The sequence below is a fragment of the Scyliorhinus canicula genome, chromosome 7 (assembly GCF_902713615.1).
Source record: "Scyliorhinus canicula chromosome 7, sScyCan1.1, whole genome shotgun sequence".
Classification (NCBI taxonomy): domain Eukaryota; kingdom Metazoa; phylum Chordata; class Chondrichthyes; order Carcharhiniformes; family Scyliorhinidae; genus Scyliorhinus; species Scyliorhinus canicula.
In genome coordinates this window covers 57,348,343-57,373,165 of record NC_052152.1, presented here as the reverse complement: position 1 = coordinate 57,373,165, position 24,823 = coordinate 57,348,343, and the positions used below count along the sequence as shown (strand labels likewise).

The 24,823-nt window shown below is 48.6% G+C and overlaps 1 protein-coding gene across 1 annotated transcript in view; it reads right to left on the bottom strand.

Moving 5' to 3' along the window:
* Positions 1-24,823, bottom strand: part of efhc2 (EF-hand domain (C-terminal) containing 2) — a 218,498-nt gene that overhangs the window by 106,812 nt on the left and 86,863 nt on the right. The window contains exons 6-7 of the mRNA XM_038802085.1: positions 4,647-4,754; positions 4,409-4,547 (exon numbers count right to left, since the gene is read on the bottom strand). Of these exons, the coding sequence (XP_038658013.1) occupies positions 4,409-4,547; positions 4,647-4,754 (247 nt within the window). The remainder of the gene's footprint in view (positions 1-4,408; positions 4,548-4,646; positions 4,755-24,823) is intronic.

The following is a 24,823-nucleotide window of genomic DNA, read 5'->3' as shown; positions in this document are numbered from 1 at the left end:
AGCACAACCGCCTCACGGCACTGAGGTCCCAGGTTCGATCCCGGCTCTGGGTCACTGTCCATGTGGAGTTTGCACATTCTCCCCGTGTCTGCGTGGGTTTCACCCCCACAACCCAAAAATGTGCAGAGTAGGTGGATTGGCCACGCTAAATTGCCCCTTAATTGGAAAAAATAATTGGGTAATCTAAATTTATATTTAAAAAAATAGTCATAAATGGATGTATCTACAATAGATGGATTGGTGAGGGCGGGGTAAAGTAGGTTTTCCCACTTGTTGGTTTTCTTACTACCTGCCGCAGGCAAATCTGACAGATATGCCCTTCAGGACTTAGCCAGTTCAGTTCGTAGTGGTGCTGCCGAGTCACAATTGGTGATGGACATTGTACCCTTGCTTCTTCCAAGTGGTATTCAATGTGGAGGAGTATTGATTCTTCAGCTGAGAGAGAGTGGTAGGTGGTAATTATTATAAAATCCAAGCCAGTTAGTGAAGTCAAAACCAAGCCACAGAGCTTTTCTTTACCAAGCGGTTCATTGATTTTGTTCAGTCTCAGGCCTCTCCTCCAACACCAGTGTTCCAGCTATCCCTTATTGATACATGATCAAAGCATTGAATTAAACAATGTCCTTCACCTGCATCTCTAAACAATAATGTAAACAATAGACTTAACAGTAATCAGCTGGAGGTTGCCTTGTTCATTTTTGACTTTCCACCATGACACTCCATGAGGTCTAGAGTCAATGTCAATGGCCAGCAGGGCCATTCCCTCACCTGGATTATAGCACAAACAAATATAATTCTCAGATTAACTGTACCCAACTTGATCTCAATCACAATTAAAACCTAAAGCCGAAGAACCAAATCAGAGACCCTCCCACAGACAAAATCAAAGACAGCCTAGAACAGTGGTGCCGTGAGAAAGGTGTGCGTGTGCTTTGGCCACCTGCACTCCCACGCCGGGCCCTTACATAAAGCCACCCGACATGACCGAACTGTTGGTCTCAGCGACTGCCTGACTCGAGCTGTAGCTGCTGCTTTTGAATTCTGTATTCAAAATCCATTTTCTTCCAACAGCTGCTGGGCATGAGCGCCCCCATCAGTTAGCATAGCAATAAACCCTCCAGACCTTTTAACTTAAAAGGATGCTAGTAGTCTCTGTTAGAGGCTATATCCACTTTAATGTTTGCATTGATGTCCGGTCAGAACCTCTGTTAATTTCAGCTATTGTATGTGTGTCAGGGTTAGTACATTTCCGTAGGTAATTGTAAATTTTAGGTAATTGTGACTGTAAACGAAACAGGACGTTTAATCAAATATTCAGATGCAATATGAACAATGGCAGTTTCAGGTGCAATGGTCTGTATGTGTGTGATGTTGAGGGCTTTGGGGGAGGGGAAGCTGGATGGTGCAATGCTCATATAGGCATATTCTGACTTATATCCAGTACAGCTCACGTAGAGAAATCAATCGTTTTATTGCACAAAGAAAACGCTTCCATTGATTTTGAGATTGATGGGACTTTTTACATAAAGAAATCAGATAGTAAATGCACCATGTAATACAGGATGGGATGAGTAGAGATATTAAAGCAACACTACAATATGTACAATGAATGATAACAGGAATTCCTAGCCACATAAATATATTCCAATAATATACCAGGAATTATCCACCAGTTCCTCATTTCTCCACCCCACCCCATTTTAACTCCTGTGTTTCATGAGAATTTGACGGGGCCATCACTTGATCAACTTATTATGCAGGAACAAGAACTTGGACGGGAGCTCGAGGTTTCCAAGTCCCAAGGAAAATGTCTCTGGAATAAAGTTACAGTTGGGTATGGGTGGCGGGTGTTGATGGGGAATGCTGATACTGAAAGTGAGAGATCTCAGGCTTCCAAACAGGGCACGGGTGAGCATTCCGATTTCTGGCTCAGGTGGATCAATCAGGCTAATTAATTATGAATATTAACAATTGTTTAGTAGTACAGAACATGAGAATTGCTGAAAAAGAAACATGTTATCAAAGTTTTTAATCTTGCTTATGTTTTGTCTTGTTTTCTGGTTGGCATTGACTGGTATATTTTGATGTCTAATATCTATTAACATTTTAACTGGAATTATTGCTGCACTGAACATAACGTCATTGAATTAAACTGAAGTTCAGTCAAAATGCTGATTTAAACTGAGTACGCAGAATGAGTCGCTGCGCAATGAGGAAACACTTTGTTTCCAGCGGATTGCTGAACTGCGTCGAACTTATGTCATGCGCCTTGTATGTAATTGGCCACTGTCGGTTTACGACTACATTGTGGGGCGTTCGTGAGCAATCAATTCAGCTGAAAAAGAGTGGGTGTGCTGTGGGATTGTTTGTCTCATTGAAGTGTGCTGTGGTACTGAAAAGGTTGGGAACCATTGATCCAGAAGAGTTTTTCAAACTTTTCTTCCTCATTTTTACCAACCAGCCAACCTTTGCGACCCACGCCGGCCGACCTTTGCGGCCCACGCCGGCTGACCTGCTCGACCCACCATTTTCTCTTACCTTGTTTGTTGCTGACAAAAATGGAGGAAATAGTTTTGGGTCCCTTTGGCCCCAATGGTTCCTTTGTCGCTTTGGTCCCTTTAGCCCCACCGATCTTGTTTAAAAAAAGGCTGCGACCGTATAATAAAAAATGTGGCCACACTGCGCATGTGTGCCCGATCATCGGTATGCATGCGCATAGTTTTGCGCATGCGCACCGATGATCGGGCACGCATGCGTAGTGCGGCTGAATTTTTAAAATATGTTCGTGGTCATTATGAAGGCCGCTTACAGCCGGCATAGTTAAAAGATGGCTGCTGCAGCTGTTGCATGCGGATTTGAGCGACCGGGAGCGCCGCGACGGACGGCTCCTCAAACCTCCTGACACCCACCTGCGACCCACCCGCGGGTCGTGCCCCCAAGTTTGACAATGCCTGGTCTAGAATGACAACTCCACCTCGCAGTGCTTTAAAAGACACGGCATTCCTTTATCCCATTCCCCAGACAAATTTAAGAACAGACAAAATGCTTTGATGTCTATTCGCCCAATGTACTAAGAGGACAACTGGCCTCTTCTCATGCTACAATTTTCTGGACTTTTATATTATAAGCTAATACCTTATTAAGGAAAGCTATTTCTTATGGTATAGATTTAATGGACCAAATGGACTCCTTCTGTACCAAGATGGCTTTACGACAACTAATATCTAAAAATATTGGCTAGAATTTTCCAATCATTCACACAGGATCTTCCAGTCCAACCATCGGCACACCCCAGCTATGGGTTTCCCGGTGACGAGGGGTGTATCCAACAGTAAATCCTGTTGACAATGGCGAGATCAGAAGATCCCGCCGCCAGTCAAGGGCAAGCCACCCCTGCTGCCATGGGTTGCGCGGAAAATTCTGCCCATTATTTTTTAGCTATGATACATCTATATTATAGGACAGATACACAAACTTTGTTGAATAAGTTATGTAACAATCACAGTCAAATGAGGAAATAAAAATTATGTTGTTAAAATAAGTTGCCTGCCAACATCTTCTCAGTGGGCGAGACATGGATAATTATAGAATCATAGAGGTTTACTGCATGGAAAGAGGCCCTTCGACCCAACTTGTCCGTGCTGCCCAGTTTTTACCAATAAGCTGTCCCAATTGCCCGCATTTGGCCCATAACCTTCTTTACCCAGCTTTCCCATATAACTGTCTAAATGCTTTTTAAAAGACAAAATTGTACCCGCGTCTACTACTGCCTCTGCCAGCTTGTTCCAGACACTCACCACCCTCTGTGTGAAACAATTGCCCTTCTGGGCCTTTTTGTGTCTCTCTCCTTTCACCTTAAAATTATGCCATCTAGTTTTAAACTCTTCTACCATTGGGAAAAGATTTTGAACATCTACCATATCCATGCCCCTCATTATTTTATAGACCTCTATAAGATCACCCCCTCAGCCTCCTCTGCTCCAGGGATAAAAATCCCATTCTATCCAGCCCCTCCTTATAACTCAAACCATCAAGTCCTGGTAGCATTCTTGTAAATCTTTTCTGCACTCTTTCATGTTTAATAATATCCTTTCTATATTAGGGTGACCAGAATTGTACACAGTATTCCAAGTGTGGCCCAACAGGATGTCCCAACTCCTGTATTCAATGTTCTGACCAATGAAACCAAGCATGCCGAATGCCTTCTTGACCACCCTGTCCACTTGTGACTCCACCTTCAAGGAGCTATGAACGATCTATCAAAATGCAACACCTAACATTTATTCAAATTAAACTCCATCTGCAATTCATCAACCCTCTGGCCCAATTGATCCTGTTGCAATCCTAGATAACCTATAATAGAAAGACAAACAAAAACAAAGAAATGAAAACAAATATATTGACTCACCAACGCCATATTTATGCTGGTAATACTCTTTTGTGAATTCATCACAGTCACAGAGGACCACCTTCCGTCCCCAGGCGTTTATCACTGTCCCAATCATCAGGTCACAGTCCTTGTAGAATTCCTGGTACACATTTCCTGTCTAGAATATTACAATTATGATTGCAGAAGTGTATATCAATAATTTAGTGAGCCTTTTTAACTGCATTAAAACGAGTAAGTGCTGATTTTGGTTGTCTACCTTGAGGCTATCCAGGATATAGCGGCTTGCAGGCCCTGATGGTGAAGTTGTGTTCAATATTGTACGATCTGTAATTTCACCAGGATGATATAACCGATCTGGAACATGCTATCAACAAAAATAGAATACTCAGAAAAATAATAGAGATTATTTATCCTGACAAGTAACAGACAAAGCTCTGACAAGCCCAGCCACGCTAGATTGTGCGAAGAGTAATGAGACAGAAGTAAGGGAGCATCTTTGCAAATAGTGATTGTAACATGATTGAATTAGATGTTACGTTTGAGAGGGAGGAGGAGTCACAAATCTTCAACAAGACCAATGCAGAAATGACACATAAACTCGGCACAGGATTTCATTTCCGCTAAATTGCACCAGTAATGTTGTTCTATGTTTTCTTCCAAATGTCCAACCATTTTCTCCAACTCTGTATTTTCTTATTTGTACCTCTGTGACACCTCAAAATTTTGTAATTTCAGATCTTGTACAATTTGGTTCATTGACGACTTTAAAGTCTCATGCGTTTTCAAGGGTTTCTACGCAGCTTCAAGAGTTTCAATTCTTATAATTCAGTTCTTCCATAAGCATCTTTCAACCTTATTTTATTTTCACTTTTACAGCATATGTTTAGTTTCAGTTTTATCAGATAGCTTTCCTTCATTCACAGTTGGTTACTCTCTCCACACTGTCACCTGCTATTGAAATTCAGGTAATGTATTGGGATTTTTGAGAATTCGGGAAAGTTCCCTGTCTCTCTGGCACCTTTGTTTGATTTATTCAATTAATGTCTTTTTCCATATTAGTGCTTTATTGGGGGTTTGACTGATGAGGCATCACCCAGAGCACGAATTAGTACTGGGTCCCCTGTTGCGATTCACATTTCCATTGGGGACGCAATTCAGGAAGCGAGTCAGGGCATGAAAAAGGGCCAGCACTTTGCTGGTGCAAATTCACAGCAATTCCTGGCCCAGCAGGTGTCCTAACCGCTGGGGCCGGAGTGGGCGCTAAAGAGCCTGGCAGCTTGAATTGTTCTTAAACGCTCCACTTACCACACACTTGCTGCAGCTGCGAAGATAGCTCAAGAGCACAAGACCCCTGAATTTGGGAGTCCGAACTGGACCCACAGCTCTATGCCAGTGAGGTATGGAGGGACACTCACTTCCCCAGTGAGGGCTGCAAACTCAAGCCTGCCCTCCTAAATAGCGCCTGGGAGGTGGTGGCAGAGGCAGTCAGCGGTGCCAGTCTAACCAGGAGACCCGGAGGGGAGGTGGTCACTGGTGAGGCCTCTGCCCTGAGAAGAGAAGATATCCAGGGAGTGCGCCAAAAGCCACGGTGCAGGTGTCCTCTGGTTGGAGTGAGCTAATCTGATCTCCTGCATCCTCTACAATGGGGCAGGGTATCTCAGGAGTGCCAAGACCTGGTGGGCCCCTGATTGAATCTGGCCACTCCCATCCCCTTGATGGAATATCCGGGGTATGAAGGTATCGAAAGGGGCAGCCTGGAGTGGCTCCCAGATGCCCAGAGGCTCCCTGAGTATTCAAAGGACACAGGCAGCATTCAGCAGAGTAAGCAGACAGGTGCCTGTAAGGAGCACCAAAGGGGTGCGTGTAAAAGACAACTGCAGAAATGGCGGTTTGAGCCAGGCCACCCTGATCCCAGTGGAAACACCCGAGTACATGGGTTTGGCACCAGGTCGCTCCCCGTTACTGCCCTTGGCCCATGCAGCCACCCCCCAACACGCACGCCATTTTCTGAGGGCTTTGCACATTTTATTTTAAGCTTCCTGCTCACCCCCCCCCCCCCCCCCCCCCCCCCCCCCCCCCCCCCCACCCGCAGCTATGGAGCCCAGGCTTTGCTTGCCAATATTCGCAGTAATCTGTGCCCGTGAGACTTCTGCTTAAGAGGACTGGAGCATTGCAGAAGGGTGGAGCATACTGTGACCAAGTGGAGACCAGGCATGATGGCCACTCTGCCCAGTCTCAGAGGCCGTTGGAGCATTCTGGGTGGTCGGGGGCAGGGCAGTCCCCTGGAACTATCCCAGTACCCTGGAACTATCCCTGGCACCCGGGCGTCATGGCTGTGCCAACCTGGCACTCTGGCAGTACCAACCTGATATCCTGGCAGTGCCAGGGTGCCCAAGTGCCAGGTTGCTACTGCCAAGGGTCAGGACCTGAGAGGGAGCCATGCCATGAAATGTGGGTGAGGGGGATCTTGGAAGGGGAGTAATGTCCATGTGTGTGTGTGGGAGTAGTATTGTCAATGGGTGAGGGGTTGTGTGGGAACCCTCAAACTCACTTAGAGATCGGGGTACCCTTTCAAAGGGCGCCCTGATCTCTGAAGAGCCAGTTTCATAACTTTAACAGCATCTCTTCCCCTTGTCCCGTCACAGTGAATCTTCCAGTACCCTTTTTAAAAAGCACCTTTACTCAATTTTCTGAACATAATTGAATGGAATTCCAGAAGCAAGACACTCTCTGGTAACTCCTTGGTCTTTAAATTTCCGCGCACCTCGTCTCTTCAAACAGGAAATACATCCTCACCAGCACTCTGTTTGGTGGTTAACATAAAAGCCACCCTTGGCAAAGGAGCACCTATTTTCAGTCATTTTCCCCAACTTTCCCTGACAAGGTTTGTCAGTTTGCATGTGACAAGACCAGGTGCCTCCTCCTTTGTGTCCAGACCGTAAAATCTGCATCTTACATTCAATAAGTTTTGACCTGATCTCCATTCCCATGACAATCAGACCACATGGGCACATTTTAAAAGAGACAATTTAAAACATAGCCATCTTATAAAGTCTTCCATTTGTAACAACATTTTACTTTCTGCTCTGACCAAACTGCATGGCAATGGCATGACTCTCACCAGGCCCCATCTCAATCTCTTTCATAGAATCACAGAATTTACAGTGCAGAAGGGGGCCATTTGGCCCATCGAGTCTGAACTGGCTCTCGGAAAGACCACCCCACTTCAGCCCATGCCTCCATCCCATGCTCGCAACCTAGTAATCCGACTTAACTTTTTGGACATTAAAGGGTGTAGCCACCTGGGGTGGCCACTGCCCAACTCAAAATGGAAGATTACAAGGAATGCAGGGAAAATGGACATGTTGCAAAAGCAAGCAGCTTGCAAAAGCACTTGTGTATTCTGACTGCTGCAGAAACCAGACAGCACTGTGAAACAAAACAAGTTAGCATACTAATGAGGCGATACCGGGCGATTCCCAGGTACAATGGAAACAAGTTAACTCAAATCGATACATTGAATAGAAGGCCAGGCTTCTCGGCGCCAAGAGAAGTCCAAAACAATAAGTTCCAAGAACCGCCCAATGATCGAGGGACTGCCCCGTTATTGGGAAATTCAAATCAATCGATTGGGAAGAGACCCAATCGATTGCGAGTGTATAGAGGGTCCGCCCAGGTGGGCGTGAGACCCTGGGAGAGGTATAAGACAGAGACCCCGACCCCAGCTCTCTCTCTCTGCCAGCCTCTCCTTGACCAGCTCTTTCAGCCGGCCCTCCCAACAAGAACACCTTTGTAGCAGATCTCGAATTTGACCACGGAGAGAAGAGGCCTGGACATCAGCCGTCACCAAGTAAGTGTCACACAACGCACGCTACGAGAGTAGACACTCCTGACCCCTTTAGTCCACGCCGACTGGAAGCCTGCGGATCCAGGACAAAGCTAGAGGCCGTTGTTCCCTGATCCAGCAGCTTCCTTATTCCAGATAAGTATTGGCCTGTCTTGTAGTTTTATATGCATGATTAGTAGATTACTGTATTATAATAAACGTGTCTTGTTTGAACTTACTAACTGGTGTATTGAGTTATTGGTCTGAACTTGAACTTGAAACTTGTGGCGGTATCTTAACGATACCTGGCGACTCTAGAGCTAAGGAATGAAACAGAGCCAAATTGAGTGTAAAGGACACTCACCCAGAACGAGCATAAGAACATAAGAACTAGGAGCAGGAGTAGGCCATCTGGCCCCTCGAGCCTGCTCCGCCATTCAATGAGATCATGGCTGATCTTTTGTGGACTCAGCTCCACTTTCCGGCCCGAACACCATAACCCTTAATCCCTATAAGATTAACAATAATCCCTATAAGAGCAACATTTAGTGGCGACTCCGCCGGGGCTCGACTAGAAGTGCCCCCCCCCCCCCCCCCCCCCCCCCCCCCCCCCCCCCCCCGCCCACTCTGAGAGAACCCAGAAATTTGAATCTGAAATCCAATTGGGAAAAGGCGAAACCACAAGTGTTCAAGTAGTTCAAATCAATCCTCATAATTCGGAAGTGTGTTTTTGCATGCGTAGCTAACAGGGTTGTAAGGTAAAACCGAGAGATTTTTGTTGCGACAAACTGTCAGGAGTTTATAATTCGGAACATAGCGAAAGCCGTACCCGTATTTTATAGCATTGCCTTATTATCCCTCGTTCCAAATTTAAGAGAGCATAGGAGAAAAAGAAATGGCCATGCAGGCAATGGAACGCCTCATGAACCTCAAGCAGTTCGTGGTCGCAGCGACCAACAGCAGCAGAGTAGGTCATTGCCCCGTTTGGGAGCTGTAACTCAGGATGTACCTCAAAGGGAAACGATGGCCCCTTTGGAGTGAGTTTTGTTTGAATGAGGAGACAGGTCCCGGGAGTATAGGGCATACTTGGTGGGAGAAGCTGTCTGAAATTCATAAGAAAGGTTTGAGTAAAGCACGTAAGCCGATGGCAATTGTGTCCTGCTTGGCACAATTGCGAGGCACAGAGGAGGTCGTCAGGACGCTCCGAGCAGATTTAGAGGAGAAAAACAGAATGAGCAAAGTGGATGTCAGGGACATCGAAAAGGAGAATTTAGGATTAAGGCAACGACTGGCAGATAAGGATAGAGAGGTGGATGATGCCAAGAGGGCACATCAGTCTTGTCTAGCCCATCTGAGCAGCTCTCAAGTTCAGTCCGAAAAAGCCTATCAAGATGTGCAGCGTGCAGTCTTGATCAGAGAAGAATCAGAAAAACAGGTAGAGACACTGAAAAAGCAGTGTAGCGACCTAAAGGCAGCTTTAAGGGCACGCCATGCTGCCACCACTGAGCAAAGGCAAAGCACAGTGGACCATGCAAAGTGTAGGAAGCAGATTGCGGAGCTGCAATCTCTGCTTTCTGTGCAGAATGGCTACCAAGAAACCTTTGGAACGCAATTAGAGGAAGAGAATGCACCAGATTAGCAAGAGTTAAGCGAGACAGCGCAGCGATATGTTCAGGGAACATATGCGCTAGCAGCACAGCAGAAAAGGAAAGCACCCCAACCCTCCACAGATCAGATAGCCCCAGCACCAATGAACCCAGTCACCACCCAACAAAAAGCAACCACAGAAGGCGCACCCGAGATCACTTACACCACCCCCTTAACCGTGACACAACTAAGGGACGCGTGTGAGAAAATCGCCCGTTCCTCCCCACTACAGACCCCCACCAATTCTTCGCAAGAGTGAAGCAGCCGGCGACCATGTACGGCCTGGATGAGCGAGAGCAGGTTAAGCTCACAGTTTTGAGTTTAGACTCATCAGTTGTAGCAGCCCTCCCCGACCCACAGAACGTTGGAGGAGGCACCCTCGAAGAGATGCATACAGCTATTTTAGACGCGATAGGGTACAACAGAGGAGACCCAGTCGAAGGCCTAAATAAGTGTAGGCAGAAAAGGACCGAGCATCCCACAGCATTCGCAGGAAGGCTGTGGATTCACTTCACTGCAGTTTTCGGTGATTTAGACCGCGCACATTTGACCCGAGATAACATGGTTAAATGGACCCGCACTATCATCTCCCACGCCACAGATACAGGACAGAATGTCTACTCCAATTACGACCCCTCAGAAGAGGCCCATAATGAAAAATGGATATTGAAAAGATTGTCCCGCACTTGGGAGCAATCTGTCCACGGCAAGGCAACATTTAAGAACCCCGAAGAAGCTCAGGCTGCAGCAGATATTCAGGCAGTGAGAGCACACCAAAACCCTGCATGGGTAAATGAGGGAAAGAACAGCACCCCACAGAAGTCACAGGAATGTTTTAACTGCGGACAGTTAGGGCATTTTGCTAGGGAATGCAACGCCCCGCAGAATTCTCAGAGAGGGCAGCAGACAGGCACTCTGAACAGGAACAAAGCGAAGCCTATCCACAGTATAGGGACGCAGTCAGGACAGACCAATGTGGACGGAACGGGCTGACAGTGTTCGGGCTCCCCCACTTGGGTCTGTGACACCCTCTGGGACCGATCCGGACGACCGGTAGTCATGGCGAAAATTCGGGGAAAGCCCATAGAATTACTCTGGGACATGGGAGGGTCCCGCACGATCATTAATTCCTCCACTACACCACAGGCAAACACGTGGCCCACTACAGCCACAATAACACTCAGCAGCTTTACAGGCCACTCGCAGCAGGGACACATTACAGCCCCTGTACCCATCCAACTAGGGAATATCTCCACCAGACACCCCGTTGTTTTAGTTAATCTGCCCCGCACAGCAGAACACATACTGGGTATTGATTTTATGAATGCCCACAGCCTGTCGTTCGACCCAGTCAATCAGTGTGTCTGGCGAATGGCAAAATCAGACAGAGCACTCGGAACGCTCACAGTAGGTGAGTACGCAAACAGGATTAGCGCAGTAGGCGACTATTGTTTTGACCCAACCATGCTTAGCACGGACAAACAGGTTAGGGCAGTTCTGAACAAGCACAGGACAGCATTTGCCAGTCACCGGCATGACTGCGGCAGAATGACTGGACAAGTTCAGATTACAGGACCTGACCCGAGACCACGAAGACAGTATAGGTTTCCCCTAGAAGCGGAGGGAGAAATTGGAAAGGTTATAGAGAGCTTATTAGAGCAGGGTGTACTTAGGTCAGAAGCCTCGACTAATAATGCCCCTATTTGGCCAGTGAGGAAGCCCGACGGATCATGGCGTCTGACCATTGATTATTGGGAACTCAATAAAGTTACCCCAGCAGTAGCCCCCACGGTAGCAACAAGTCCAGAGACTATGCTCAAGCAGGGACTCAACTCCAAGTATTTCACGGTATTGGACATTAGCAACGGCTTTTGGTCAATCCCATTGGCAAAGGCGTGCCAGTACAAATTTTCCTTCACTTTTAAAGGTCAGCAATACACGTGGACATGCCTCCCACAAGGATTCCACAATTCCCCCCTCCATTTTCCACCGGCAGCTGGCAAATGGACTAGCAAAATTTTCCCGACCCGAATGTCTGGTACAGTATGTGGACGACATATTACTGCAGACAGACACCAAGGCAGAGCACATCACGCTTCTGTCTGAACTCTTGGAACTTCTGAACTCAATCGGATGTAAAATTAACCCCAGAAAGGCCCAACTATTGGAGAATAAAGTGATGTATTTGGGTACAGTCATCACACACGGCAAACGCGAGATCGAGTTCAAAAGAATTGACTCGATCGTCAAATTGCCCCTTCCCCAAAATGTTTCAGCCCTCCGGTTGTTTTTAGGACTGGTTGGGTATTGTCAGAACCATATCGATGGTTTTGCGACCAAGGCAGCCCCACTTTCAGACCTCCTTAAGAAAGGAGCCCCTTGGGAATGGCTTCCGCAGCATACAGAGGCTGTGGAAGATTTAAAGAAAGCCCTTAGCGCAGCACCTGCACTACAAGTTCCAGACCCGCTCTCCCCCTATGCAATTGAGGTAGCAAGAACAGATCTGACCCTCTCGGCCGTGCTCCTTCAGGAACGGCACGAGCAGCTAAGACCAGTGGCTTATGCCTCCAGACTGTTAGACCCAGTAGAGCAAGGATTTTCAGCCTGTGAGAGGCACCTGCTCGCGGTGTTCTGGGCAGTACAATACTTTTCTTACATTACCGGACTCAACCCCATCACCATTCTGACCGAACACACCCCCACACGGTTACTTTTAGACGGACGACTGAAGGACGGTTCAGTGAGCCAGATAAGAGCAGCTAGGTGGACACTTCTGTTACAGGGACGGGACATAACAGTTAAACGGACCAGGACACACACATTTTTAGCAGACAACCTCCAATATCCAGGACAACCCTATGATTGCGAAATAGTAGCCCCCCCTCCACAACACAGGACCCTTCATTGCTAAGACGCCCCCCAGGAAGATAGGGAATTCAAGCCAGAGCCCCCAGCACACGGACACGTGTGCACCCCTATGGATCTATGTGGACGGTTCATCCACAGTTTTAGATGGCGAACGCATCACTGGATGCGGAATTTATGTGGAAGATGCGCAGGGATGCGCACTAGAGGAGTTAGCATTAAAGTTACCCGGTCACTTAGGCGCGCAGGCAGCAGAGCTCGCGGCCATAGCATACATAGTGACCACCCAGATTCGTTCCCCAGCCCAGCAGACATATATTCGGATAGTTTATATGTCTGTAACAGCCTCACAGATTTTCTACCCCTGTGGAGGACAAGAGGTTTTGTCTCTGCGGACGGGAAGCCCCTTCCATCAGCCCCATTACTCCGCCATATCCTAGAGAAGGCAAAGGATAGGACGTATGGTATTATTAAAGTTAGAAGCCACCATCGGTCATCCCCCCCTGGAAATGTAAAGCCGACGCACTGGCTAAAGCAGGTTCCAGGCGAGGTCATTTTTGGACACCCCCAGCTAGCGCACCAGCCAGCGACCCTGTGAGCTCAGTCCAAGTCTCACAAACGAACATAGAGGATTTAGTACAGGCACAGAGGCAGGACGAAAATCTCCGGGAGATTTTAAAAGGAAACTTTGTGGCCCAGTACGACAAGTTTAAACACGCTCTGACCACACACGAGGGTGTGGTTATCAAAGACAAGTTGTATGTGGCTCCTGAGAAAGACAGGAATCAAATGATTGCCTTATTCCATGATGGTCATGGGCATCAAGGGATCGACCTTACCACAGCCCACCTTAGGCAGCTCGGTTGGTGGCCCAATTTAAGAGACGATGTAACATAGAGAACTGTTTGATTTGTGCACAAAATAACCCGGAGAGGTATTCAAAGAAGGCACAACTCAGCCACACTCGCCCCGTTAATGGCCCCTGGACTAACCTCCAGATCGATTTTATAGGTCCATTGCCCCCTTGCAGGAATGGCTATAAATATGTTCTGGTGGTCATAGACACGTTTACGAAATGGGTAGAGGCGTTCCCATCTCGTACAAACACAGCAAAGACAGCTGCAAAGATCCTAACGCACCACATCTTTACTAGATGGGGACTCCCCAGAAGTATCGAATCAGACCAGGGATCTCATTGGATTGGATTGGATTGGATTTGTTTATTGTCACGTGTACCGAGGTACAGTGAAAAGTATTTTTCTGCAAGCAGCTCAACAGATCATTCAGTACATGGGAAGAAAAGGGAATTAAACAGAATTCAAGAAAATACATGCGAATACATAATAGGGCAACACAATATATACAATGTACTACATAATCATTTTACAGGATGGGTCATGAAGAACGTCCTGACCATATTCGGCATTAAACAAAATTTCCACATTGCGTATCACCCTTAGACAAGCGGAATAGTGGAACGCATGAATCGGACTCTAAAATCGACCTTTAGAAAGATGGTCCAGGAAAACAATTCAACTTGGATTCAGTGCTCCCATTCGCACTTATGTTTTTAAGAAATACTGTTTCAGCATCAACAGGTTTCACCCCACATACACTCATGACCGGACGCCCTATGAAAGGATCTGAATTCCTTTTAGGACTCGACATGACCAGCCCAGAAGTGACGGCCTTCACACACGAGACAGCAGTAAAGCAATTAGTGGAAACTGTAAGATCGGTTCAGTTAGCAGCCGCAGTTAAATTGGGAAAGAGAAGGAAAGCAAGGCTTGTTTCGACAGGACAGTCCATTCCACAGAATTTCAGGTTGGACAACAGGTAATGTTATCTGTTTATAACCCCAGCACGTTTTTGGCCGCAACATTTTCCGGCCCGTACTCAATTGCGGACAAAATCAGCCCTTCAGTTTACAAGATAAAGTACCACAATGGGAAGACTGCCTGGTTCCATATCAACCAGTTAAAAGGTATATGGGACACAGTCCAACCACTCACACCATGTCCAGCTAGACGCAGCAGAACAGCATGCCCCGCCCACAAGAGACACATTTCCACCCTCCCCCTCACAGACCAGCTCCTCATCGGACTCGACCGCGACTCTGCCCATTGACTTCAGACCACGCCCCGAAACGCCCACAAGCTGCCACAGCAGAGACAGCCACAGCACGCCTCTCTACTGCCCTGATACAACAGACCCCCACACACACCAACTACGACCCCGACTACAGTGATTTTGAGATCACTTACATTAAAACACCAGACCCACACCCAGCCCCACCGCCCAACTATGACGACCCCGATGACGTTCATACAAATTTAGACCCCACGATTTGGCACAGGGACAATTCTTGGAGACTTGTCCGAAATGACGAGAGTGACCCCCGTCACATAACGCAATGATTGCATGCCTGATCCATTCAAGGGTATGGGATCCGGGAGAAGAGGATGACTCTGAGTCTGACTCCCGACACGGCAACCCCTTTGCGACCCTGTTCGCAGAGAATGAAGAGAATTGAGGTGTCCAGATGATGTAAAAGGAGGAACCGCTTCAGAGATAAACGGTGTCCTTTCTGATGGAACCTGCACGAATGTTTGGTGATGTTTGTTTGTTTGTTAAATGTTTGTTTTTGGAGATTGGCCACTCGACTTTCAGCTGAAAAGCTTGTGACCACCTCACATGCACATTAAGTTTGTCCGCAGATATCTCTGAGAACTTGACTTAGCTGCAATGTCTGGAGCCCAACTTAAGGCTTCACCTTCACCCCACTAGGAGCATCTTGGCTCCCCATTTTTTTTTAGGTGCCCCTCTATTTTGGGAATAGAGGCTGCAAATCCACAATGAACACATTCATGCCCGTTCGTTCCAGGTCGCTCAGGCAGTGGCATTGAGGACCCGCCCTGTCTGAGGACCCCCCTCTGGTCAGCTAAGCTCGGGTACAGCACAGCACGTCCTACCCGGGGAGCCCATTCAAATCTTACCCGTTGCGGCCCATACGCAACTCATTCGGATATCTCAGTTCTAAAGTTTGGTTTCATTTGTTTTGTTTGAGGTAGCCCTTCGGCTATTTACATCCAGGAACATTGGGATAGTAAATCGCAAAACCTGCGAGACGGCTCGCAGTGGCACAGTTGTTAAGTGTATGTCTGGTCCTAAATTCGCTTTTGAAAAAAAAAATGAGGGGAGTCACAGGGAGTGACTTGGCCATTCATTTAAGGGACAATTGGAATAAGAGGACAGATACACTAACATTAAAGGTATTAAACGGAACATTGACAGATACTATGCTTGACCCCATAGCTTTCGGACGTTCAAAGGAGGGATCAGAGCAAGATCAGCAATACAAAAGGACAGAAGGAAGTGAAGAAAGAAGACCGCGATGAAGACCTATATGTTTTTAGTTATTGTTTTTGTATTTTTGAGCGCGAACGCGAACCCCTTTTCCCCTATGACCCCCGCCGTTAATGTTTCCCAAACACCGACTACTCAAAGCCCAGTAATGAACAGCGATGACCAGACTTAGTGCACAAAATTTATGAATTGGTACTCCCTATCATATGTTATAGAATCACTTTTGGCGATAGCAGTTCTTTGCATCGTAGTACAGACACTTAGGTTAAGAAAATGGAGAAGGAGAGCCTCCCGTTCTCGCGCCTCGACCATATACAGAGTACAATCCCCTATTTTCGGCTTCCACCAGCCCCCCAACCCCTTGATGTGTAATGAATGATTTAATTTTCAAGTTGCTGTTGTAAATAAAGACCTTTTCTGATGTATTGTAATATTCTGAGCTCGACTGCCGAGCCAGAAATGGAATGTAATGACGATAATGTTTTAAGGATAGGAAGTTAGAATGTTTAAATGTGTAAGGGAGTGTAGTTTACAAAGGATAGTTAGAGGTTCCCTAGTAATGCATGTCCCCTTTGACATAGCACCAAACAGAGACTGTTAGATAAAACATTTTGTGCCATAATTGAGGAAAGTGTAGAAGCCATGGGACTCGCTGAGATCAGGGAACACAAAGGCACCGACCTTGGGTGATCCTTCATGATTTCTCATGAGGATCATAAGGAGGGAGTGTAGCCACCTGGGGTAGCCACTGCCCAACACAAAATGGAAGATTACAAGGAATGCAGGGAAAATGGACATGTTGCAAAAGCAAGCAGCTTGCAAAAGCGCTTGTGTATTCTGACTGCTGCAGAAACCAGTTCTGACTGTTGCAGAAACCAGACAGCACTGTGAAACAAAACAAGTTAGCATACTAATGAGGCGATACCGGGCGATTCCCAGGTACAATGGAAACAAGTTAACTCAAATCGATACATTGAATAGAAGGCCAGACTTCTCGGCGCCAAGAGAAGTCCAAAACAATAAGTCCCAAGAACCACCCAGTGATCGAGGGACTGCCCCGTTATTGGGAAATTCTAATCAATCGATTGGGAGGAGATCCAATCGATTGCGAGTGTATAGAGGGTCCGCCCAGGTGGGCGCGAGACCCTGGGAGAGGTATAAGACAGAGACCCTGAACCCAGCTCTCTCTCTCTGCCAGCCTCTCCTTGACCAGCTCTCTCAGCCGGCCCTCCCAACAAGAACACCTTTGTAGCAGCTCTCAAACTTGACCACGGAGAGGAGAGGCCTGGACAACAGCCGCCACCAAGTAAGTGTCACACAACGCACGCTACGAGAGTAGACACTCCTGACCCCTTTAGTCCACACCGACTGGAAGCCTGCGGATCCAGGACAAAGCTAGAGGCCGTTGTTCCCTGATCCGGCAGTTCCCTTATTCCAGATAAGTATTGGCCTGTTAGTGGTAGGATTAGCCTAGTCTTGTAGTTTTATATGCATGATTAGTAGATTACTGTATTATAATAAACGTGTCTTGTTTGAACTTACTAACTGGTGAATGGAGTTATTGGTCTGAACTTGAACTTGAAACTTGTGGCGGTATCTTAACGATACCTGGCGACTCTAGAGCTAAGGAACGAAACAGAGCCAAATTGAGTGGAAAGCACACTCACCCAGAATGAGCAACAAGGGCAATTTAGCATGGCCAATTAAACTATCCTGCACATTTTGGACTGTGGGAGGAAACTGGAGCACCCAAAGGAAACCCACGCAGACACGGGGTGAGAGTGCAAATTCCACACAAACAGTCACCCGGGCCGGAATTGAACCCGGGACCCTGGTGCTGTAAGGCAGCAGTGCTAACCGTTGTGCCACCGTACTGCCCTTCTCCTTTAGTATCTTTTCCATGTTTAGATGCCTCACCCCCTTTCATCACTTCCACCTCTCCTTTAAAGATTGTTTTATTTTTGGTCTCTATATTATTTTGATGACATTTCCTTTTGCCCCATTGCAGTGAGTGACATTTCATTCTCTGTCACTTCAACTCATTAAAATTCCCTTGATTTTCCCTACTGAACAACATCCTACACTAAACTCTCGCTTCCATATCCATTGCCAAACTCTTGACCTTGCCATCATGAGGCTTCACCACCTCCTTGAGCTTGTGTTGTGGCCATCTCTAATCAATACTTAATGTCTGACAATGAACGTTCACCTACATAACAACTCTCACTACCCTAATATTCCACTTCTAAAAAATAAAGTTAGTTGTCCCTCTTCACCAACAAACTGTCTACCTTCCAACTACATATTCTCTGACTCTCCATCCATGATAACATTTCGGCATCTGTCAGTTTACTTGTCAAAGCAGACCAAGTAGGCCAGCAGCACGGTTCGATTCCCATACCAGCCTCTCCGGACAGGCGCCGGAATGTGGCGACTAGGGGCTTTTCACAGTAACTTCATTGAAGCCTACTCGTGACAATAAGCGATTTTCATTTCATTTTCATTTCATTTCATATTTTAGGATTTTTAACTACTTTTCCTTCACAGATTAGAACTTGAAATTGAATTATATTAAAAGTTTTGTGTAAAACTGGAGTGACTTCGGACTTCTGGTGGTGGTGAGTAGTCGCATATTAGGTGGCTCCTATATGAGGTTGGATTTTTTTTGACCTTTGTGGGGTGTTACGCTGGTGGAAAACGAAGGAACAGTGAGAGCTCGGGGACTTCAGGTTTCTAAATGTAAAGTTCCGTCAGCAGAGAAAGGAGGCCCTGGAAGTCCTGGCCAGAGTGGTGGAACCGATTAAGTCGGGGATAGAGGGAGTGGTGTAGTGGCTGGAGTCCCAGGGCCTGGCGATCCAGAAAGTGGAGGAGGCGGTGAGGGAGCACGAAGAGCAGCTGGCCTCGTTGGTGGCTGAGGTGGGGTGATGTGGGAGACATAAAAGAGGCTGAAGGAGAAGGTGGAGGATCTGGAGAATCACTCTAGAAGACAAAACCGAGGATCATTCAGGGGGAAATGTGGTGGTTTCTGGGCAGACTGGAATTTCCCAAGGTAGAGGAATTCTGGTGCAGTGATTTGAGGCCCCAATTGGGTTGAGGAAGGTAATGGAGAGGATGGGGTGATGCAGGTCAGGGAGGACAAGGAATTTATAATTTAAAAAAACCTTCCCCTGGACCGTGAGGTCCGCGATGCAGCACCCGGTGATGTGGACGGAGTGCGAACCAGAGGCTAACCCGATTTTGTGTGTTACCGGATGGACAGGGAGCGCGCAGCGTCTTACCGTGTCAGGGTGAACGAAGTTTCCGTGCTCCCGGAGTCCAGCAGGCAGCCCGTCTCGTGGCCGTTGAGGTGGATCAGCGTTGTCGTTTTGGCGAGCGTGCGTGGACGTGACTGGTTGAGCTGAATGGCTGCGAGCCGTGGAGAAAATCCGTGTCCGTCGTCGCCGTCCGAGTCGATGCTGGAAGAACCTTGCGTGCCAGTCCCGGAAGGCGGTGTCCAGGATCTGCAAGTGGAGTTGGGATCCCAAGATGGCAGCGCCCAGGACCCGCACGTGGAGTCGGGGCCCCAAGATGGCGGTGCCCAGTACCCGCACGTGGAGTCGGCGCCCCAAGATGGCGGCGCCCAGGACCCGCACATGGAGTCGGCGCCCCAAGATGGCGGCGCCCGTGGGGCCCTCGTGGTCGTTGGGGGCGGGGCTAGCGGTGCCGGCGAGCCGAGTGGAGCGGCTGCAAGCAGGGGCGGTGAGGCGCGCAGGCCAGGCGCGGGGGCCCGGGGGCGGCGAGCTTGGAGGAGCGGCCCCGGAGGAGAGAGAGAAACGAGCAGGCCAGGCGCGGGGGCCCGGGGGCGGGGGGAGACTCGCGTGGTGAGCAGGCAGGGACCGGGAGGGCCCGGAGAGGCGCGCAGGTTGGGCGCCGGGGCCCGGGGGCAGGGGGAGAGGCTCGCGCAGCGGGCAGGCAGGGACCGGGAGGGCCCGGAGAGGCGTGCTGGTCGGCCGGCGGGGCGCGAGCTGGGAGGAGCTCGGTGCGCTGGAGCAGCCCCGGAGGAGAGAGAGAGGTGAGCAGGCCAGGCGCGGGGGCCTGGGGGCGGTGGGGAGAGTGTTGCGCGGTGGCTAGGAGGGGACCAGGAGGGCCCGGAGTAGAGAGAGAGGCGCACAGGCCGGTCGCAGGGGCCTGGGGGCGGGGGGGAGAGTGTTGCATGGTGTCCAGAAGCGCCGCAGCCACCGTTTTGGCCTGGCAGACCGTGGAGTAGTGGCCCTTCTTCCCGCAGCTCTTACAGAGGGCGGAGCGGGCTGGGCAGCGCGAGCGGGGGTGTTTCGCAAACCCGCAAAAGTAGCAGCGGGGCCCCGACTTGTCGGGGCGTCCTGCGGCGCAGGCCTGAGGGAGGTCGGGAGTGGCGGATGGCGGTTGGGAAGCGTGCCAGGAGGCCTGGCTGGGGTCATAGAAGTGGGCGTTTTGATCGGCGACCTCCAGAGAGGAGGAGTCAGTGTCTCAGTTAAGCTGAGGTCGTCTCTCTCCAGCATCCGCTGGCGGATAGTGGGGGACTGCATCCCAGCCACGTAAGCGTCTCTGATCAGTAGTTCCATGTGCTCCGTAGCTGAGACTGCGACGCAGGAGCAATTCCTCCCCAGGGTATGGAGGGCCCGGTAAAATTGGTTTAGTGACTCACCAGGGAGCTGCCGTCTGGTGGCCAGCAGATGTCGGGCGAATACCCTATTGACTAGTTTGATGAATTGTCCCTTTAGCTTTAGTATTGCTTCATCATAAGTCGTTTCTTCTTTGATTATTGTGTAGGCGTCGATACCCACGCTGGAGTGGAGGACGTGCATCTTCTGTGCCCCAGTCGGGGGGGTGGTTGTAGATGCCAGGAACCCTTCGAGGCATGTCAGCCAGAGTTGGAAAAGTTCTGCAGAGTTTGGAGTTTGCGGGCTGATGCGGAGGCATTCGGGCTTGATCCGGAACTCCATCTTCAAAGTCGTAGTTTATTAAATTGATGTGCCATCAATTGTACGAGAGACGAGTGCTTTACAAAAGTGAGGCTTTAATAAACTAGAACATAGCCCTGCGATCGTCTACAATGGAATGGACGATCGGCGGGTGTTTGTCTATTTATACCTCGGTAATGGAGGCGTGGTTAACTCAGCCTCTCGGCCACTCGGTCGAGAGGCACATGACCGACCAGGGCCAATGGTAAGCCGGTGTTCTGCCCCAATGGCAGACAGGTATGCAAATCATATCATCACACACACAAACCCCCGCATACACACCCAAGCCCCAAAGGACCATCCTTGAAGTGAAAGTCCCATCTCTTCCCTTGTCCAAATATATACAACGTTGGCTCATTTAACATATACACCAGCACGCAGTGAAAAAGTACATGAGGCTACATCAGTACATGACCATTTCTCAATTCAGCCATAGTCCTTCTGCCTTCGAAAACTGCTCCGCTGCTTCCGCCGTCCCAAAATAAAAGTGCTTGGATTTGTAGGTCACCCTCAAATTAGCTGGATACACGATGCCGCACTGCACCTTGCTGATGTACAGTGCCTTCTTCACCTGGCTGAAGGCAGCCCGCCTCCTCACCAGCTCCACCGTAAAGTCCTGATATATGCGTATACCAGTTCCAGCCCACTGCACCACCCGCTTCTGCTTTGCCCAGCACAGGACCTTCTCCTTCACACTGTACCTACGAAAACACAAAGTTACTACTCTTGGCGGCTCACTCTCCTTTGGTACAGGCCTCCATGACCGATGAGCCGGATCCAGTTCATATCAGGAGGGATCATCCCTCTCCCCCAATAGCTTCGCCAACATTGTGGCAAAATACTCAGTCGGCCTCGGGCCTTCCACTCCTTCGGGAAGACCTACAATCCTCAGATTCTGTCGCCTTCTATCACGTTCCACATCTCCTTCCCTATCGAGATAATTTGATCACTGTGCTGCAATAATGTCTCTTCCACTTCCTTCAGCGCCTCACCTTGCTCCCGTACCTGCACCACTGCACTCAATACCGCTGCCCTCACCGGGGCAATCGCCTCCTCCACCAGCACTTTCAATACCGCCCCCGTCTCCTTCCTCATTGCCTCCATGTGTTTTGTGAACTGTCTTTCGAGTTCCACGGCCATCACCTTAGTCATTTCTTCAGCCGTGGGCGGCCTTCCCTGGTGCCCCAGCCTCCACTTTTCTTGCCGTCCCCACGGTGACCTTTCCACTCCCCGACAGACTTTCAGCCGCTTTTTTCATGGCCATTTTTAAACTTATTTTTGACATTTCCCTTCACTGCGCCTTCTCCCTGCTTTTGCCGCCTCCGTTGCCCCTGGGACCGGGCGTTAAACCCCGAAAATCTGTTCCCGAACGGGAGCCCTCCAATGTGCGGCTGCCTCCCGCCTGCCGTCACCGGAAGTGACCATTCATGCTTTTGAACATTTCTATCAAATTTGCTCTTCACCACAGCAGCTTACCTCTCCTCCAGTTCCTGGCACTTAGTTCCAGCGGATACACGGTCTTCTACCGAGAACTTCACACCTCTGAACTTCCCAACGGGGGCTCGGGGATGAAATGGTTTCTCGATGGACTGGACATGCCAGTCGTGGAGGACGACAGAAGGAGGGAACTGGAAGCACAACTAGGACTGGGAGAGGTCATGGAAAGCATCAATTCCATGCAGGCGGGGAAGGTGCTACAAAAGAAGGTTCGACAAAGAATTCACAATGGCATTGGTCCCGCACCTGCAGGAGATGTTCGCAGACTCACTAGCGAGGGTCACCATGCCTCCAACGCTAACAGTTCTTCATATCGCTGATACCTAATGAGGACAAAGACCCAGCAGACTGCAGATCATACAGACCCATTTCGCTGCTCAATGTGGATGTGTAAATACTCGCAAAAGTCCTGGCTAAGCGGCTGGAGAAATGCGTACCAGAGGTGGTCGCAGAACACCAGACATACTATGCTTTGTTAAGGATAGACAGCTAACTGCGAACATCAGACAACTGCTGAACATGATGCTGCCCCATCCGAGGAGAGAACACCAGACGTGATCATCTCCCTGGACACAGAAAAGGCCTTCGAGTGGAAATATCTCACTGAGGTACTAGAGCAGTTTAGGCTAGGGACAGAGCTCACCTCATGGGTGAAACTCCTGTACAAAGCACCCAAGGCAAGCGTACAGACCAACCACCAGTTGTGAATACCTCCAGTTGCACAGAGCACAAGGCAGAGATACCCGCTGCCCCCGCTCTTGTTCACCCTGGCTATTGAACCGCTGGAGATCGCCTGGTGAGTGGCGAGATACTGGAAGGGAATCTGAAGAGGAGGCTGACAGCACAGAGCCTCACTCTATGCAGATGACCTTCTCCTCTATATCTCGGACCCAAAAAGCGGTATGAAAGGAATCCTAAAACTCCGAGGAGAATTCGGAGCCTTTTCGGGCTACAAACTTAACTTGAGCAAAAGCGAAGTGTTAATAGTAATCATCTTTATTAGTGTCACAACTAGGCTTAAATTAACACTGTCATGAAGTTACTATGAAAAGCCCCTAGTCACCACACTCCAATGCCTGTTCGGGTACACTGAGGGAGAATTCAGAATGTCCAATTCACCCAACTCCCAGTAAACCCGAGAGGGGGAGGGACAGAGATGGATGGACTGTCATAATATACACCAGTATATCATGGTGCAGACACATACTGATGGACATACACTAGGACCAATCAACATGCACAAACACCGCAGCCAATCACCAGTTAGAACACAGGTACTATAAAGGCAGAGGGCATCACTTTTCCCACTCATTCTGGGTGCTGCCTCTCAGAAGCACAAGAGCTCATCAAGTATAGTACAGACTCACAGATTCAACTGGTTCGGACAGGCACAGGTCTCTAGTTAAACTAGCATTGTGTAAACCCACAGTTATCATATGTCTATTATTTTATAAGTAGTTAATAAAATAGTGTTGAACCTTCTTCAGTGTTGGTGGCATATGTCTGCTTCACAAGTCCACAGTGCCCTCTCGATTTCCTGGCGAGGTAGAGGATGGTCAGTCTCAGCAGCAACCCGGGGGAGGGGGAGGGGGAGGGGGAGGGGGAGGGGGGTTCGGGGGAGGGGGGTTCGGGATTTGTTAAGGGGGTTTGTTTTTGCGACGGTGTGTTTGCTATTTTTAAAATGTCTTGTATTGTTATTAGTTATTAATTTATTACTTTGTATTGGGGAGGATTTCTGTTTCAGTTTAGTTTTACACCTTGTTTACTTTAACTGTTGGGAGAAAATTTGTTGTTGAAAAATTTGAATAAAAATTATTTTTTAAAAAAGTCCACAGTGCCCAACACTTCATGGACTACATTTAAACTAGACCAAAACAAATTCCGCTACCTGGAGTTCCAGAATACCCACAACTGGACACAGATCCACAAGTTGAAGCTGACCAGTCTGGCGCAGGAATAAAAAAGGACCTACTGAGATGGGATGCACTCCCACTTACTCTGGCGGGGAGGAGGCAGATGATCAAGATGAACATACTGCCCAAGTTCCTCTTCCTGTTCAGAACCATACCGACCTACATCCCCAAGGCGTCTTTCCATTCAATAGACAAGATAATTATGTTGTTTATGTGGGGAGGGAGGGGGAAGGGGGGGGGGGGGACAGAGTTTCCAAGAATCCCCCAAAAGGTACTACAAAAGAAGAAGAAACATGGAGAGCCTGGGCCTCCTGAACTTGCAATACTACCACTGAGCAGC